The sequence below is a fragment of the Chrysemys picta genome, chromosome 3 (genome assembly GCF_011386835.1).
Source record: "Chrysemys picta bellii isolate R12L10 chromosome 3, ASM1138683v2, whole genome shotgun sequence".
NCBI classification, from domain to species: Eukaryota; Metazoa; Chordata; order Testudines; family Emydidae; genus Chrysemys; species Chrysemys picta.
Window position 1 is genome coordinate 99,172,559 of NC_088793.1, and position 17,405 is coordinate 99,189,963.

General features: G+C 40.0%; 1 protein-coding gene across 7 annotated transcripts in view; it reads left to right on the plus strand.

Annotated features, from left to right (window-relative positions):
* Positions 1 to 17,405, plus strand: part of LAMA2 (laminin subunit alpha 2) — a 470,353-nt gene that overhangs the window by 359,694 nt on the left and 93,254 nt on the right. For all 7 annotated transcript variants that reach the window (XM_065588563.1, XM_065588564.1, XM_065588566.1 and 4 more), the window contains 4 exons: positions 217 to 315; positions 9,294 to 9,405; positions 14,653 to 14,815; positions 16,293 to 16,503. In XM_065588563.1, coding sequence (XP_065444635.1) covers positions 217 to 315; positions 9,294 to 9,405; positions 14,653 to 14,815; positions 16,293 to 16,503 — 585 coding nt within the window. The remainder of the gene's footprint in view (positions 1 to 216; positions 316 to 9,293; positions 9,406 to 14,652; positions 14,816 to 16,292; positions 16,504 to 17,405) is intronic.

A 17,405-nucleotide genomic window follows, 5' to 3' on the forward strand; every position in this document is an offset into this window, starting at 1 on the left:
AGTGCACTGTATACTCTACCACATGCATATATTTTATATCCTATATTAAAAGATTTAAAGCTGTCAGGACCTCTGAATAAACAGTTTTGGATGGGTGTGACATTAGTCATTAGTGTCAAAAAAGGAGTAGCATCTGCAATGAGAAGAAAGCTTTGATGTTTCTTCCCTCCATTATTTCTGAAGCCCTGAAATCCATGAAATAATTTTTTTCCCTAGCATTTGCTATCACCTCAGCGAGCACCAGAGAGACTCCTTCAGTTGGCACAAAAAAACCTGGATACCCTTGTGACAGAGATGGATGAGCTATTGACAAGGGTAAGTCTGTAGCATTCTGAGGTAAAGCTAGGGGTTTGTTAAAGGGATGCTTCTAAGTGACAGACAAAATTCTTTTTGAAGATGAATTAAACATGAATAAATGGCTGAATTATAAATCACTTTTCACTCCCAAAGTGCCAGTTTCAAATCACTCCCCACCCCTCCCCTGACATCCTCTTTTTTGGGGGGGGGGCAATATGTTGAGATGTGTTCTTTTCACATAAACATATAATGTAAGCAGAAGCAGGTACTCAGCAAGAATGAAAGGATTTGAAAAAGATAGTGCTAAAGGAAAGAGAGCCATTATTTTGGCAAATATGAACAAGTCTCAAAAGGTTGCTTCTAGGAGTTCTTTTACAAAACCAACAGTAGTTAAACCTCCAGATTATCACAGAGTGACTCCTATGGCTGGAGCCCGTCTTTGTGTAGTAGAGGCTTTCAGCAAGTGAGTTAGTAGATTTCTCTCATTTTCCCTGCACTGATGTTTTGCCTCTTGAACAGTCTTTGGGTTTCTGGAGAATCATGTAACACATAACATACATAATAAATGGAAGGAAGGGGAGGTTGATGATAATGAATATAAATCATAAGTTAGGAATTGTAGGGAATTGATAAGGAAGCAAAGGGAAGGGATAAAAGGAGAAATCTATGGCCAGCAGAGTTAGGGACAATAAGAAGGAGTTTTTAAAATATATTAGGCACAAAAGGAATCCTGACAATGGAATTTGGTCCATTACTAGATGGAAATGGTAGAATTATCTATCATAATCCAGAAATGGTAGAAATGTTCAATAAATATTTCAGTTCTGTATTTGAGGGGAAAGAGATGATATAGTCTTATTGTATGGTGATAACATTCTTCCCATTCCACTAGTATCTCTGGAGGATATTAAACAGATTATACTAAAGTTAGATATTTTTAAAGCAGCAGGTCCAGATAACTTGCATCCAAGAGTTTTAAAAGAGCTGGCAGAATTGTTCACTGGACCTTTAATGTTGATTTCAATAAGTCTTGGAGCACTGGGGAAATTCTGCAAGACTGGAAGAAAGCTAATGTTGTGTCAATTTTTAAAAAGGGTAAATGGGATGACATGGGTAATACAGGCTCGTCAGCTTGATCTCAATCCTAAGCAAGATAATGGAGCGGCTCATATGGGATTCAATTAATAAAGAATTAAAGGAGGGTAATGTAATTAATGAAATCAACATGAATTTATGAAAAACAGATACTGTCATAGAATCATAGAATATCAGGGTTGGAAGGGACCTCACTTGATATCTTTTTTTTAATGAGATCACAAGTTTGGTTGATAAAGGTAATAGTGTTGACGTAATATACTTAAACTTCTGTAAGGCATTTGAATAGGTACTGCATAACATTTTGATTAAAAACTAGAACGATATAAAATTAACATGGTGCACAGTAAATGGATTCAAAATTGGCTGACAGGTGTCCAGGTGTAATTGTAAATGGGGAATCATCATCAAGCTTGCCTGGGGTCCTGCAGGGATCAGTTCTGGGCCATACGCTATTTAACTTTTTTATCAGTGGTCTGGAAGAAAACATAAAATCATCACTGATAACATTTGCAGATGACACAAAAGCTGGGGGATTGTTAAATAGTGAAGAGAGTAGGTCACTGATTCAGAGCGATCTGGATCACTGTGTATTATGGGGTGCAAGCAAAAATATGTGTTTTAATATGGCTAAATGTAAATGTATACATCTAGGGATAAAGATTATGTAGGCTATAATTACATGATGGGGGACTCTATCATGGGAAGCTATTATCTGAGAAAGACATGGTGGCTGTGGTGGAGCTGAACCTGAGTTCCCAGTGTGACACAGTAGCCAAAAAAGCTAACTTGATCAGGAGATGCATAAAGAGGAGAATTTCGAGTAGCAGTAAAGAAGTTATTTTACCTCTGTATTTGGCACTGGAATGACCACTGCTGGAAGTGTATAGTTTGGTTACAGTCTATAAGCACCTACATGGAGAACAAATATGTAATATTGGGCTCATCGGTCTAGCAGAGAAAGGCATAACATGTTCCAAGGGCTTGGAAGTTGAAGCTAGACAAATTCCGACAGGAAATAAGGTGCACATTTTAAATGGGAGCAATTAACCACTGGAAGAAGTTACCAAGGGTTGTGATGGAGTCTCCATCAGTGACAATTTTAAAATCAAGATTGGATGTTTTTCTAAAAGATCTGCTCTAGGAATTGTTTTGGGGAAGTTCTATGGACTGTGTTATACAGGAGGTCACACTAGTTGATCACAGTGGTCCCTTCTGGCCTCGGAGTCTATGAATCCCTTTTCAGAGGGTTAGCCATTTTAGTCTGTATCAACAAAAATGAGGAGTCCTTGTGGCACCTTAGAGACTAACACATTTATCTGGGCATAAGCTTTTGTGGGCTTATAACCCACTTCATCAGATGCATGGAGTGGAAAATACAGTAGGTAGGTATAAATATACAGCACATGAAAAGATGGGAGTTGCCTTACTTGAGTAGGGGGTCAATTCTAATGAGGCCAACTCAATTAGGGTGGATGTGGCCCATTCCCAACAGTTGTCAAGAAGGTGTGAGTATGAACAAAGAGAAAATTATTTCTTGTCGTGACCCAGCCACTCCCATTCTTTATTCAGGCCTAATTTGATGGTGTCAAATTGGCAAATTAATTCCAGTTCTGCAGTTTCTTGTTGAAGTCTGTTTTTGAAGGGTTTTTTGTTGAAGAATTGCCACTTTTAAGTCTGTTATTGAGTGTCTAGGGAGATTGAAGTGCTCTCCTACTGGTTTTTGAATGTTACAGTTCTTGAGGTCTGATTTGTGTCCATTTATTCGTTTGTGTAGAGACTGTCCAGTTTGTCCAATGTACATAGCAGAAGGGCATTGCTGGCACATGATGGCATATATCACATTGGTAGATGTGCAGGTGAATGAGCCCCTGCTGGTATGGCTGATGTAGTTAGATCCTATGATGGTGTCCCTTGATTAGATATGCAGAAAGAGTTGGCAAAGAGCTTTGTTGCAGGATTGGTTCCTGGGTTGGTGTTTCTGTTGTGTGATGTGTAGTTGCTGGTGAGTATTTGCTTCAGGTTGGGGGGCAGTCTGTAAGCGAGGACTGGCTTGTCTCCCAAGGTCTGTGAGAGTGAGGGATCGTCCTTCAGGATAGGTTGTAAATCCTTGATGATGCGCTGGAGAGGTTTTAGTTGGGGGCTGTAGGTGATGGCTAGTGACGTTCTGTTATTTTCTTTGTTGTGCCTGTCCTGTAGTAGGTGACTTCTGGGTACCCTTCTGTCTCTGTCAATCTGTTTCTTCACTTCCCCAGGTGGGTACTGTAGTTTTAAGAATGCTACATAGAGCTCCTGTAGCTGTTTGTCTCTGTCTGAGGAATTGGAGCAAATGCGGTTGTGTCTTAGGGCTTGGCTGTAGACAATGGATCGTGTGATGTGGATGAAAGCTGGAGGCATGTAGCCACTATGGATGTAGAAGCTCTCTACACCAACATTCCACACAAAGATGGACTATGAGCCATCAGGAGCAGTATCCCCGATAATGTCACGGCAAACCTGGTGGCTGAGCTTTGTGACTTTCTCCTCACCCACAACTATTTCAGATTTGGGGACAATTTATACCTTCAAGTCAGAGGCACTGCTGTGGGTACGCATGGTCCCACAATATGCCAACAATTTTATGGCTGACTTAGAATAATGCCTCCTCAACTCTCTTCCCTTAATGCCCCTACTCTACTTACGCTACATTGATGACATCTTCATCATCTGGACCCGTAGGAAGGAGGCCCTTGAGGAATCCCACCAAGATTTCAACAATTTCTGCCCTGCCATCAACCTCAGCCTGGATCAGTCTATACAAGAGATCCACTTCCTGGACCCTACTGTGCAAATAAGCGATGGTCACATAAACACCACCCTATACCGGAAACCTACTGACCACTATACTTACCTACATGCCTCCAGGTTTCATTCAGACCATATCACACGATCCATTGTCTTGACACCATCAAATTAGGCCTGAATAAAGACTGGGAGTGGCTTGGTCAGTATAAAAATAATTTTCCCTCTGTTGATACTCACCCCCTCTTGTCAACTGTTGGAAAAATGGGCCACATCCACCCTAATTGAATTGACCTCATTAGAACTGACCCCCTACTCAAGTAAGGCAACTCCCATCTTTTCATGTGCTGTATATTTATACCTGCCTACTGTATTTTCCACTCCATGCATCTGATGAAGTGGGTTATAGCCCACGAAAGTTTATGCCAAAATAAATTTGTTAGTCTCTAAGGGCCACAAGGACTCCTCATTTTTTATGTATCCCTTAAAAGCAGAATTTTCTTTTTCAAATCCCCTGGGCCTGAATATTTCAGAGAAATAATACACACATTTGTGGGATTGCCTCTTACACACAGGTTCACTCAGTGTTCACGACGGAGTTGTAAAGTGCCCAGGAGGTCTCAGACATATTATGCATTTTGGTTTTCCTGTTTTAAATAGTCAAATGATCTGTTTGTTGTGGTTGTTCATTTCTCATTAAACTGTACAACAGTGGTTCTCAATTTACCATTGTGGGCCACATATGCAGCTCTCAGTGTCATGTGGGCTGCATCCACACAATATATATACTACCCGTATGGCCGTGAGGGTGTAACATGGGCTGCAGCTATGTGCTGATTGGGCTGCAAGTGGGCTGCAGGTTAAGAACCACCGCGATAGAGCACTGTGCTGTAGATCTGCTCTCAGCACCGTGAGTTGTTTCTGTGTCCAGTTAAGAATTACACAGCAAGACAGAGAAATTTCTGATTTAAAATCAAATCTACTTATCACGAAGAGTCAATCAGTGGGGCTATCAAAATGGCAATCGCATTTACAGTGGTAAATCAAATAATTTTTAAACCACCTTTATTTTGAGATGTCACTTCTATGTGCTAGTTATTCTTTTTATTAGGAAAGCTTTTATTTCAGATTAGAGTTTCAGTGCAGAGATTGGAATATTGTTAGGTCATCAGAGAGAGTCTGAAAGGAAAATAATATAAAGTGTGCCACCTAATGGTTGAGAACTCTGAGAAGGGGAATTGATATCAGCAGTGCTGAAGTTCAAGTATTTGATGGAACATTAATATAAAGGACTGGCAAACCAGGAGAGATGATATTCAGCAAAATAGTTGAATTGCTCCTCTGGACATTAATTAACACACACACACACACATGACACTGAGAGCGGTATTGCTAACATCAGCTGCTGACTATGCACCTGAAATTTTAAAAGTTCCATGTAGCTTTAGACTCCCTCCCTAATGAGAGTCCTGTGTTGTATTTTTCAGCCACTTTAAGATAGTGGTTTTGCTTATTGCTTGTGTACATTTTATATAAGTATATTATTTTGTAAATCCCTTCGGAATTACGATGTGTGTGTGTGTGTGTGTGTGTGTGTGTGTGTGTGTGTGTGTACATGTGCATGTGCATGCACCTGAAGAGAGGGAGTGTGTGTGTGTACTCCAAATATTAATGTAAAGGAGGCTCATTCGTTATCTCTTTATTTTCATCTTTTCATACAAATTATAAAGTCTTAGGCATCACAGACGTTAAATTGAAGAGGACCCTTATAACTGAAAGCAGGGGAAATGATATTTCCTAGATTAGGGGTTCATGAAGAAAATGTTCATACATTTACTGTACAGGGTAGGAGAAAACAGTATTTAATCTTCTGCAACCCCTTCATTGTGTTTGGCCAGTCAGAACAACTTCTCATCCACTCTTTCCTCCCCACCAGGGTAGCTGTCATCCTCCTATCTCTCCCTGCTGTCTTCCCCTCCATCCATACTCCCTCATTCACCTACATTCATATTCATTGCCAATTCATTCACCTTCACATTCACACCTCATTAGCTTGCTGGTGCTTGCTTCCTTTTTCCCTTTCCATGGTCTTATTCTTTTCTCCCCCTCTGGCTCTCCATTTGACTTTATTCTCCCTCACCCACATTTCCATTCACTCATTTCTTCCAGTCCACCCTCACTGAGGTGGTGCATTGGGTACTGCACCTGTAAGAGCTGAGCTTCCCAGAGAGAGTGTCAGAAAACCTCTTCACCCACACCTTACCCTGCAAATCAAGATGTCCCTATGTCCATCCTTGACAGCCTCCACAACTCAGAAAACCCTGTTACCGGATCTGGAAAAGTAGGCGGCCAAGGCAACGTTGGCTGTAGGCAGCAAGAAGTACTTGAAGGGGGGTCCAAACCCTGCCTCTGTGCAGCCAATCCGAATTAGCCAAATATATATCTGCATTGCATGTTCACTCCACCTGAAACATGTGTTCGGTAGAAGCTCTTGGTGGAGCTATTTCCCTGGTGGCATGCAGCGGGGTGGAAATAGCACCACAGTAGGAGTCCCTTGAGTCGGAGCAGATGGTATTAGGAGATTCTGTCACACAGAGGGAGAAGTAGGGCTGAGCACAGATGCTAATATTTGTATGGATTTCAGATCTGGCAGAAAGGAATCCAAATGCAATGGAGAATAAAGATTATATATATGGATGTGTGCTACCTGTGAACCCTAGCCACACAAGATGCTTGTAGGACCGCAGGGCTTAAAAACATTCCCTCTTCCTGAATTTCCATGGGACAGAACCTTGTTATCCCAAAGGGTTTACCTTGTGTCTAAAATTCTATAACATTTGAAGCCCCCCCCAACCCTGTTTAAAAACTCATTCATGGATGTCACTCTACCACCTTCCTTTAATTCTTATCTGGCTGGCTTTGGTAGTTTCTCAGAAAGGAGTTTGAGATTTAACTTTCAACATAAGCAGTGTTTTCTTCAGTTGAAGTCTGCCCCTGTAGATATGGGGAATTCTAATGAACTCAATATATGGAAAATAGTTGGCACTTTATTCACAAAGAATGACACGTGATTGTCTATGTTATGGTGAGACAGCGTCTGAGTGATGCTATCTGTTGTTTAATTTGGTTTGTAGAGCTGAAGTTAGGCCAAAAAAGAAACAATAAAGTGAAAAATTTATTTTCCAGTAGAGCAAATTATGGTTGAATATAAGAAGCATTCAGTGGAGCTGAATGGGTTTAAAGAGTTAAGGGAATGGTCACAGAGGGGAACTGGAAACTGTTCAAAGACAGATTAATGTGCACGAAAATGTAATACATGGCAAAAGGCAATAAATAGTGAAAGTTAAAAAAGGCCAATCTGAATTAATATGAATGTGAAAAAAGTAATCCAGGATAAGAGAGGTACACGCAAGTTATAAAACATCATTTGTAGTGAAGGACTAGAATATTATAGAACAAAGTGAAACTCATGTAAACCATTCTAGGAAAATCAAAGACCAAGAATAAAAGGATGATTGCTGAAGATGTGATGATAAATAATAGGACAATTCTCAAATACACGAGGAACAAAATGACATCAGAAACGCCATCTTGGATTAGACCAGTAGACCATCAAGACCAGGCACTTCCACCAATCACCTGTACTGGATGCCCTGTATAATTTACCAAGCCAGTTCTGCCTCTGAGGCATATTTTAAAGGTTTGATCATCCAGTAACATAGGCATAACTTGCATAGAAATCATGAGCCCATGTTCTTTTAATGGTCAGGGTAAGAAGGAAGGACTGGTGCTTCTACTCACCTCAACCATTTTTAATGTAAATTACCTATGTTGTAATTACTGTGAGGCAGGTCAGTATAATAGATTGAAATCATCCATGGATTTTATTTCAAGGACAAATTTGGCCATTTATGCTTTAAGTGCCATAAATTATTATACTTCTTGGATTTTAAATGCCATTTCTGTGCAGTGACAAGTACTGTATTCAGTTTTCCTGAGCAGATTTAGGGATTGGGCGAGATCTAGTATTATAAGTAAGGATTCACACACAGCCAGCTTGGACAAGACTCAAAGTTTTAAAGTGTCATTAATTTCCCTGGACTAGATTATTGCAATGCTTGTTCGTATCTGAGAACAGGGTTTGCATAGCTGTAGCCAGATAAAATGTAAGCTTGCTCCAGATCACATAGATCTTTCAACCTTTTCCCAGGAACTGGAGAGAGCATGATGCCCTGTTGCCTGGGATGTTCCTTCTGGGTAATCACATTCCTATACAAACAGCTTGTATTCCTCCATGAAATAGAGTTTACACTCAATATATAAAATGTTTGGAAGAAATGGTCAGATGTCATATGGTGAATGTAGATGTATTATAAATAGGGATGTTTTGAATGTGAAAATAAAGATGAATGTATTTGGATTTTTTTTTCTGACTAGTGCTTTGTCAGACTTGTATTTGATGTTCATCTCCATCCTGATCTGTTGTGATTCATTAAAACTATAAATCATGTAGGTACTCATAGTCAAAACTGTATTGATCACTTGAAAACGTTATATACAAAAGATTTTAAGCAAAATGAATGAAAGAGTGATTCTTTTTCCTTTTCTTTCTCTTTTTCTTTCTTCCTCCACTTAATTAATGTATTGATTTAAAATTCTACTAACTTATTGAGACAGGCCATGTTTTCTTCAAAAACACCTCAGGGGAGGTAACAGGTAGGGAGTGCTGTGTATACTGCATTCTGTCATCAGGAAATCAATCACATAGTGAAACTAGTGGAAGTACGCCCTGAAGTATCCATTAAAAGCTTTTGAACAACATTGCTTTAAACACATTCAAAGAATGTTCTCAACTTGAGTCCCTTTGTGTGCTGTTCCACACAACTAACATTTCCAAGGACCAAAAATAAAGCCCTCCAATTTCCATTTAATGGAAGAGGAAATAAAGTGTAATTGTGTACTTGAGCAGTGTATGTCATTTCCAGTACATCTGATCAATAATTCATCGATTGCCTTTTGCCTGAGGAAAGATTTGCAAGTGGATTCAGCTAGTGGGAATATCTCCTGGTGCAGTCTTGTCATGTCCATTAATTATACTTTTCCTCAATTTGGATCACTAGGCTATCAAGGTGACGGCAGATGGAGAACAAACCGGGCAGGATGCTGAGAGGACTAATGAGAGAGCCACGTCTCTTGGACAGTTCATCAAGGACACGCTCCAGGCTGCGGAAGGTATTGGAAAAAGAAAACTATGGCAGTTGCTCCTCATGGAAATTGAAAGGTAGTAGGGAAAGAGGCAATGAGAGAGAGAGACCATTAGCTGGTAGACATCCTGTGATTTAAGAGTTAAGAAACTCCAGCAAACTATCTGCAAACTATCTGTAATCGACAGGGTGCAGTTCATAACAACAGTTAGTGGATTGGTAATTATGAGCACAGACTAGCAAGAAATTGGATGTGTTCCTTCAGGAATGTTCCAGTTCTTGAGAACAGCTATTATGATTACATAACTAATGGGTGCCTTCTGCTAAGCTGTTGTTTATTTTCAAGGCAGTTAAAAAAAATTCATTTGGGCGGAACAAAAAAGCCTCATATAATTTTATCATTTCACTTGGTGCATTGAGGCTACATCTTAATTTCTCAGAATGACTTCAGAAATACATTACTACTTTCTGCTAATGAACATCTGCTGCTTGGAATTTGCAAGTGAGTCCTAGCGATGAACAGTGGCATTGAGCCAGTTCTCCCCCAAGAATTTGATTCTCTGCACCTACAAATGCAGTTGAGAATCACGAGCGGAAAGATAGCAGCCAGCTTTGGGAAGCAGAACCTAAATACTCTACAATGCTATAAAATAAGAGAAAAGTAAACACACTTGAAAAACATGGCTTCTTATAATTAACTGTAGTTTAATTTGAGAAATATTGGGCTGCATTCTGCTCTCCTATTAGACTCTTACTACCCCTCATTGTTTTCAGTGGGGTTGCATGAGTGTTACTTACAGCAGAATATAGCCTATCCGTTTAAAAAAAAAATTTTTGTCACCAGACTATACCGTAGATTAATTTTATATTGACTTTCATGTAATGCATCCCAATGTGCTCCACCTGGTAGAACTAATCAGTTATTTAAAATATCTTTTGATCTTGCAACCCTGACATAAAACAAGTAAATGTTAAAAAAACAACATGCAAAGATTTGCAGTTTTCAAAGTGGATTTAAATAGAATGAGGCTGAGCTCCTTGCACTTAAGGTGGGTGAGGAAATATCTTTTATTGGCCCAACTTCTGTTGGTCTGATAAAAGATATTTCCTCACCCGCCTTGTGTCCCTAATATCCTGGGACCAACTTGGCTACAAAAGTGCAGACTCCTTGCTCTCAGACTAAAGTGAGTTTGAAGAATGACAAGCCAAAGATGTTGGTCCAATGTTTGTGTCCAATGTTTGGAATCACCACAGAAGATGCTTCCAGCAGGTTTCCAGGGAGAACTGGTAACATAGAATTAAAAGATTTTGATGGGGTTGAAGCAAATACACATAATATCCTAGAAGCAGAGAGAGTGATTTTAAAATCCGTGTGTTTGACCAGTAGCCAAGTCAGCATTTTAAGAACAGATGAAAATGTGCTTCTGGCACCACTTTTTCATTATAAACCATCGCTTCTTTACCAGTCAGTCAAAATCCAGGGTTAACCAATATTGTGAATCAAACTTAAGGGCAAGTTTTGCCCACAAGTACATCTATGCAAACCTGGCAGATGTTAGGTACTAAGGCCAGGATCCACAGAGGGACGTAGGTGTTACAACACTAAGCTTCACCATGGCTAATTTTACCCACGTAGGAAACTGCAGGAACACCACTCTGATCCACAAAGCCTGAGTTAGGCACCTAGGCTTCCCATATAATTAATGAGGAGAAATAGGTGCCTTAGAATGTGATCCATAAAAGCAGCATGTTAGGCAGGGAGCTGCCTAAGCTAGCCAATGGGAGATATTGATGAGGGGGTGTATCTTAAGCCCCACCCCGTCATAGAGATAGGCACCTAAGTCAAGACTGGCAGGGAGTTACCTGTCTCTGCTAGTCAGGGCTGTCCCTAGTAGGGTGCGGGGCCCAGGGTGGAAGTGTTGAATCCATCACTTCTGGGACTGACCCGTCTCTTCCAGGACCGATCGTGCCAGCCAATCGCACTGGCCTGCAGGGCCCCCCAAAGCGCAGGGTCTGGAACGGTTACCCCGATTCACCATATCCAAGGGCTGCTAGTGATCCACAGCTGGGAACCTCTCTCCAGGAGTCAGGCAGCTCAGGAACCTAAATTGTTTATTGTGAGAATGACTGATGTGCCTGCCTCACTCCACACAAAACTGCTGTTGGTGCATAAATACTTGAAGAGCCATTGGGCCAGAGACAGTGAGAGTGAGTAACTCTTTAGCCTGGCAGTTAGCATATCCATCTGTGAGCCTTTTAAAATCTTTTCTCCGTATCGAGCAGAGGGGGGAAATGTAACAAGGGTCTCCCATATCCGTTACTACTGGGCTAAAATTTATAAGATGGGGACCCCCACACAGAGTTTTGAATGGTACTTGGTCAGACTAGGTCTCACATGCATGTTAGGTGGCTGAACACCTGTCTTCCCCCAGTTTGTGGCTCTCTCTGGGGCTTAGGTGAGAGATAAGTGCCAGGACACCTACAAGGAGGCAGCAGTGCACATGTCCAGAGGCAGAAACTGAGGCTCCAAGGGAAGTTTTACAGCAAAAAAGTAGGCACCATGTGAGTTTGGGCACCTAGAGGGGTAGACAGCAGCTGAGCGGGAGTTTTGCGGATCTCAGTGGAGCCTACGTCTGACGGTTAGGTGCCTAAGTACCTCCCTGGAGCTGAGTTTAAATGTCTGATCTCATGAAGTTCTCACAACCTTGAAGATTCCCGATTGACTATTGAGGAGTGAACAGTAACTTTCCTGTAAGTGGAACATTCCATTCTAGCAGGGTGCTCTCTTAACAAAAGTGTTCATATAAACAAAACAGGCAGAGGATAATAACTAGGAATAAAATGTCGCAATGATTCTATTAAGTATGCAACAGTACGTATTTACTTATGGCAGGAAAGTTCAAGAAGTGCTTTGTTTTCTTTCATCGTTTTCACCCATCCTACTGACAAGATGCCATCTTTCTGCCTCAAGTGATATTCCCATTTCTATGTATTGATTTATACAAAGAGAGTGCATGAACTGGCATTTATACAAAGCCTTACTACCATGTGCACCAGCAGATACTCGCCTTGTCTGGCATGAGAACAGAACGTTTGTCAGATAACTCAAAATATTTAATACATAAAAGATATGCTTAAGTAGGAAAAATACATATTCTGTCTAATGTAATATTTTCTGTGGCAGTGGTGATAAATATAGAATATATGGCTTTTGCTGTTTATCTTTGCTTCATCTGCACTATGTTCACTAACCCATTTCTATTAGACTACTTTTCACTTTCCAAGCCAGTGAGTAGTTGTACACAACCATCTTTTAAAACCACAACAAAATGTGCCAGTAAAATGTTTCCTTTTTTCTCCTCAAATTTTGAATTTCCCCCAGATAGACTCATTGCCGTTCATAAACAGGGAATATCCAGCCCCGGAGCAGTAGCATCATTGTAGTCTGATAACGTGCAACTCAGCAAGATTAGGATGTGCAGATTGTCTTCTTTACTGTTGGATGAACAACATTTGCTTCTAACCTTTGTAGGTGTGAGATATAACTTATGTCCAGTCATTTCTATTTTAGGTAAATCTTAGTGAATTCCTAAATTATCTATTTCTTTCCATTAAAAAAAAATTAAAATTGGATGCCTATCCACATCCTTGGATGCCCTGACCATATTTTTAAAAGAACAGTCCTTACAAGGAAGAAGCCCTCAGTAGCACAGCAAAGCCCATGCCCCCTCCCCCGCCCAACACATTCACCAACTTTAAATTAACCAGCCAGAAATTTAAAACAACAAAATATATACCATATCACCCCAAAATCCCATCCCTGACCCAAACCTCAGTCCTTCCCTACAGACCTAGCAAATAAAGAGTCTTTGCAGTGTGCCCTAAAGTTCATATAATTGGTTATATGCCATCACACCTCAGACCTGTACAGTTGGACTAATAGTAAGGGGGACTAGTCCTGCAGTGAGCTCTGTGTGGGCATTCCCCTATGCCTGCATGGAGTAACATTCAAGTCAGTGAGGCTCCACGCAGCTGGAAGGATCTGCCCACGTAGCAGGGGTTCTTTGCAGGATTAGGGTTTAAGGAATACAAAAAACAATGACACATCTATAACAATTCTCTGATGAATTGTAAAATAGCTTTTGTTGTTGCTTTTTTGTGAAAGGTGTAGGATAAAAATTTCAAAAGTGATTATGTCGCAGTTTCAACAGAGACTGAGGGTATGTCTGCACTGCAATCCCAGCTGTGACTGCAGCACATGTAGACATACCCGAGCTAGCTTTGAACGAGCTAGCTCAGACAACGATAGCAGTGAAGCTGCAGCAGCATGGACTAGCCACTAGAGTACATACCTGAGGTCCTAGGCAGGCTTGTACTACTGCAGCTTCACTGCTATCGTTATTTTTAGATGAGAGCTAGCTAGGGTATGTCTGTCCATGTTGCCATCACACCTCTGACTGCAATGTAGACATATTCTAAGGCACTTTGCGCCTTAGTCTCATTGAAAGTCAGTGGAACTTTTGCTCCTAAATGCCCAAATCATTTTTGAAAATGGGGCTTAGGCATCTAAGTCATATAGGTGCTTTAGAAAATTTTATTCACGGTATATTCTGAATATACCATGGGGTGTTATGGCATAAATATTTTATCAGTATTAGAATGAGATACCCTGCATAGTGGCTTTGGCATTTATGAGTAATTCTGCCATCTTGAACACCTGCCCATAAAATTTTATACACACCACTGTGCAGTCTATCCCTTTTTGCCCCCTTCTCCCCTTCTGTGTGTCTGTGTATAAACACATAAGCTCGCTTGCTCTCCATTTTCAGAGGGGGATCTCTGTCATTTATTCTTCTTATCATTAGTAAACTTGAATTTTAAAAACAGTAAACCGTCCTCTACAACTCATTTACGTTTCACTTTTTCATTCCATCTTGCCCCACCCCCTTGTTCCCTGCTCAATGTCCCAAATTATCACCTGACATTTCAAGGGTTTGGTACCTATTTTCTATATATATTTCTTAGTTTAGATATAAAACCTCCTCACTTTAATTACTGTGCCTGAAAGTGAAATACAATAAAGGATTTGATGGAACATATAACATTTTCTCATTTGTTACTGATCGTTGGATTAACTGCCCTTTATATTTCACAGCAGGAATACCCATTGCAAATTGCATTTCCCTTGGTGATGGTGATGATGTGCGGATGCTAAAAGTCTCTGTGTCACTTTTATTTACTTATTCCTTATATGTGTTTTTGCCCCCCTCTGCAGCTGTAAATGAAAATGCTGTAAAACTGAATGAGACACTCCGAATCCAAGATAAGACCCTGGAGAAAAGTCTTCAGGCTCTGCAGAGTGATATTGATAGAATGATGAGAGAACTGAGGAGAAGAAAGTTGAATGTGCAAGAAAGGGCAGCCCAAGATGAGTTAGAGTAAGTAGAAGGGCCACAAGCTTCAACCTCCTGAGCCCAATAAGATGAGTCTGATTAATGTAATTGTAATCCATTCCGTTTCAAAAACGGAAGCCACTGAAAAATAAGGGAAAAGAATTCTGATATTTCATGTCTATTTTGTAGCCCTTGGATTCCTGAAAGTGCTAACATTTGTGTAAAATTATTCACCAGCAGAGGCATTCAGATGGATATGGTTTTCCATATTTAAATTATAGGCCAAAAGGACTTTTGCCATTGACTTCAACAAAAGAGTTGGGAATTTTTAGCATTACCATAAAAAAATTGTCTGGAAATTCTCTGATCAGACTCTTTCTGGAGGTATTAAATCATTCTATAAGGGAAAGAGATACAAATGCTATCCTTAAAATTTATGTATTTATAGTTTTTAAAATTCATAGTTTTCAGGAAAAAAAAGCCTTTTTGAAACATTTCCATTATGAAAGGGACTGCAACCCTTGTGAGGACTTTGAAGTAATTAATCATGTTTACTCTTTTATCAAATGATTTTGGACAGTCGCTGGTTCTGGTTGACTAGTTTTCAGGATTCTGGCCAAGGACACAAGTGACTAGGATCTCCCCTTCCCTGTGCTTGCCATGAAGTTCTACATGCTAAGTGAGGAAGAAGACTGTTTTAATTGTTCCCTTATAGTTGTCTTCTTGCTCCTATAGTCAACAGAACTTTACTTGCAGTTGTTGCTTTTCCCCCTTCTTATTTCAGTGTTTAATTGAATTCAGGTCTGTAATCCTATTCCTCCCAGTCCACCTGAAGGACACATTACTGAACCTAATTTAAAAAAAAATCCACCACTTTCTCATCAAAAACCTCAAACCTAATAACTACACATGAAGTTTGCCAACTCTCGCGATTTTATGGAGAATCTTATGATAGTTGATATTTTTCTTAACGCGCCAGCTCCTGGAATCGTGGGACTATGTGATAATCTCAGCTTTCATTTAAAAAAGTGTCTAACCCGCTAGAGGTTGGTTGTAGCAAAGAAAAAGGGAACAGACTTAATTATTTCAAACTGACTCTCGCAGGTGGTCTGAAGCTCTGCTTTGAGACCGCTTCAGATCAGGCATGTCCCCTTCATTCAAGGTAATGGACCACTTTGTGACAAGTGTCACATTAGTGTGAATGAGGGGATGCTTTTTGACAAGTGTAGTGATTCACAAAAACTCACTTCATCAGTCAGATAGCAAAAATGACAATATAAAAAAAGACTTCCCTGAAGACCATTTCCTAAATAAGGACTCAGGGCGAATTTAAAATTCCATAGGAAAACCTAATATGAACTTGTCCTTTTGTTTTACTAAGTGTGTACTCTCTTCAAAGTGGTTTTCCACTTCTATTTAAAATGAATATTTCAGCTGAATGGAATTAAAAATGATGAGATTACTGGGTGTGGTGAAGATGAATTCAATGCCTGTTTTTTGTTTGTGTTGGTGGGAATTGCAGAAATGCAGAAGCCCTTTTGAACAAAGTGAAGAAATTATTTGGAGAGCCCACGGAGAAAAATGAGGAGCTCAAGAATGAGGTCAGGGACAAGATGGCAGATTACAAAAACAAGGTTGAGGATGCTCGAGACCTGCTGAGAGAAGCCAGTAGTAAAATTAGGGAGGCCAATCGCTTATCTGCAATCAACCAAAGAAACATGACAGTGATAGAGGTTAGTGCTGATGATCAGATTCCTTTGACTTACCACCATCTTGAGGGTTAGACCAGAATCTGGAACTCTGACCCTTTGGTTCACATGAACCTTTTTACAATGAGCAGAATATATATATGCTGTGAAGAGTCCCTTCAAATAATGGTTTTTGCTCTCCTCATCATTCTGAGATTTCCATATATATATGGCTATTGAGGTTTTCTTATTATTTCTTCTAAAAGCAAATAGGACTCTAAGAAATTTCAGGTGGAGGATGCCCTGGATCCCTATAGTGCATGTGGGGTGAAATTAATCCCAGTGCAAAGACCCACAAAAGTCCCTAAGCAAAATTTAAATCCTGGGTTAAGGGTTTTAGCAAAAAACCAATTACAGTCTTCACCATCCTCTATTTGCATTTTGTAGCCTTGCACTTTCACTTCCATATCCCACCTCTAGAAAGAAATGAACTGGGTGTGTAGATGTTAAAGAGTAATAAATCAAAGTACATCTTGGGTAGTTGGTAGCTGTTATAAATGATCTCCCTGGTAGCAGGAGAGTCTGCTTCTGATTTAATTTTAATTGCAAAGACTTGAAAAGCACATTATACTTTTCATTAACAAGCATTTATCCAAGATAGAAAGCAGAGTCAAACCTAAATGAAGATAAATGTTTCAAACTCTCGTTGCTCTCGATGTGCTTTTGCCTAATATACAGTGATGAGGTTAGAGTTCCAGGACCTGAGTTTTCATCAGAGCTTTGTGCGCTTGATTGATTTACAGAGAGATGCTATATTGTAAAGAAGTTAGAAAATATCAGCTGTTCTACATTTCTTTTCCAATGGGGTTAGAGCAGGGAAGATGGAGTGATTGTCTTTTATCTAGGTTCTTATGCATTCCCAAACACCATAGATGATACGAATAAAT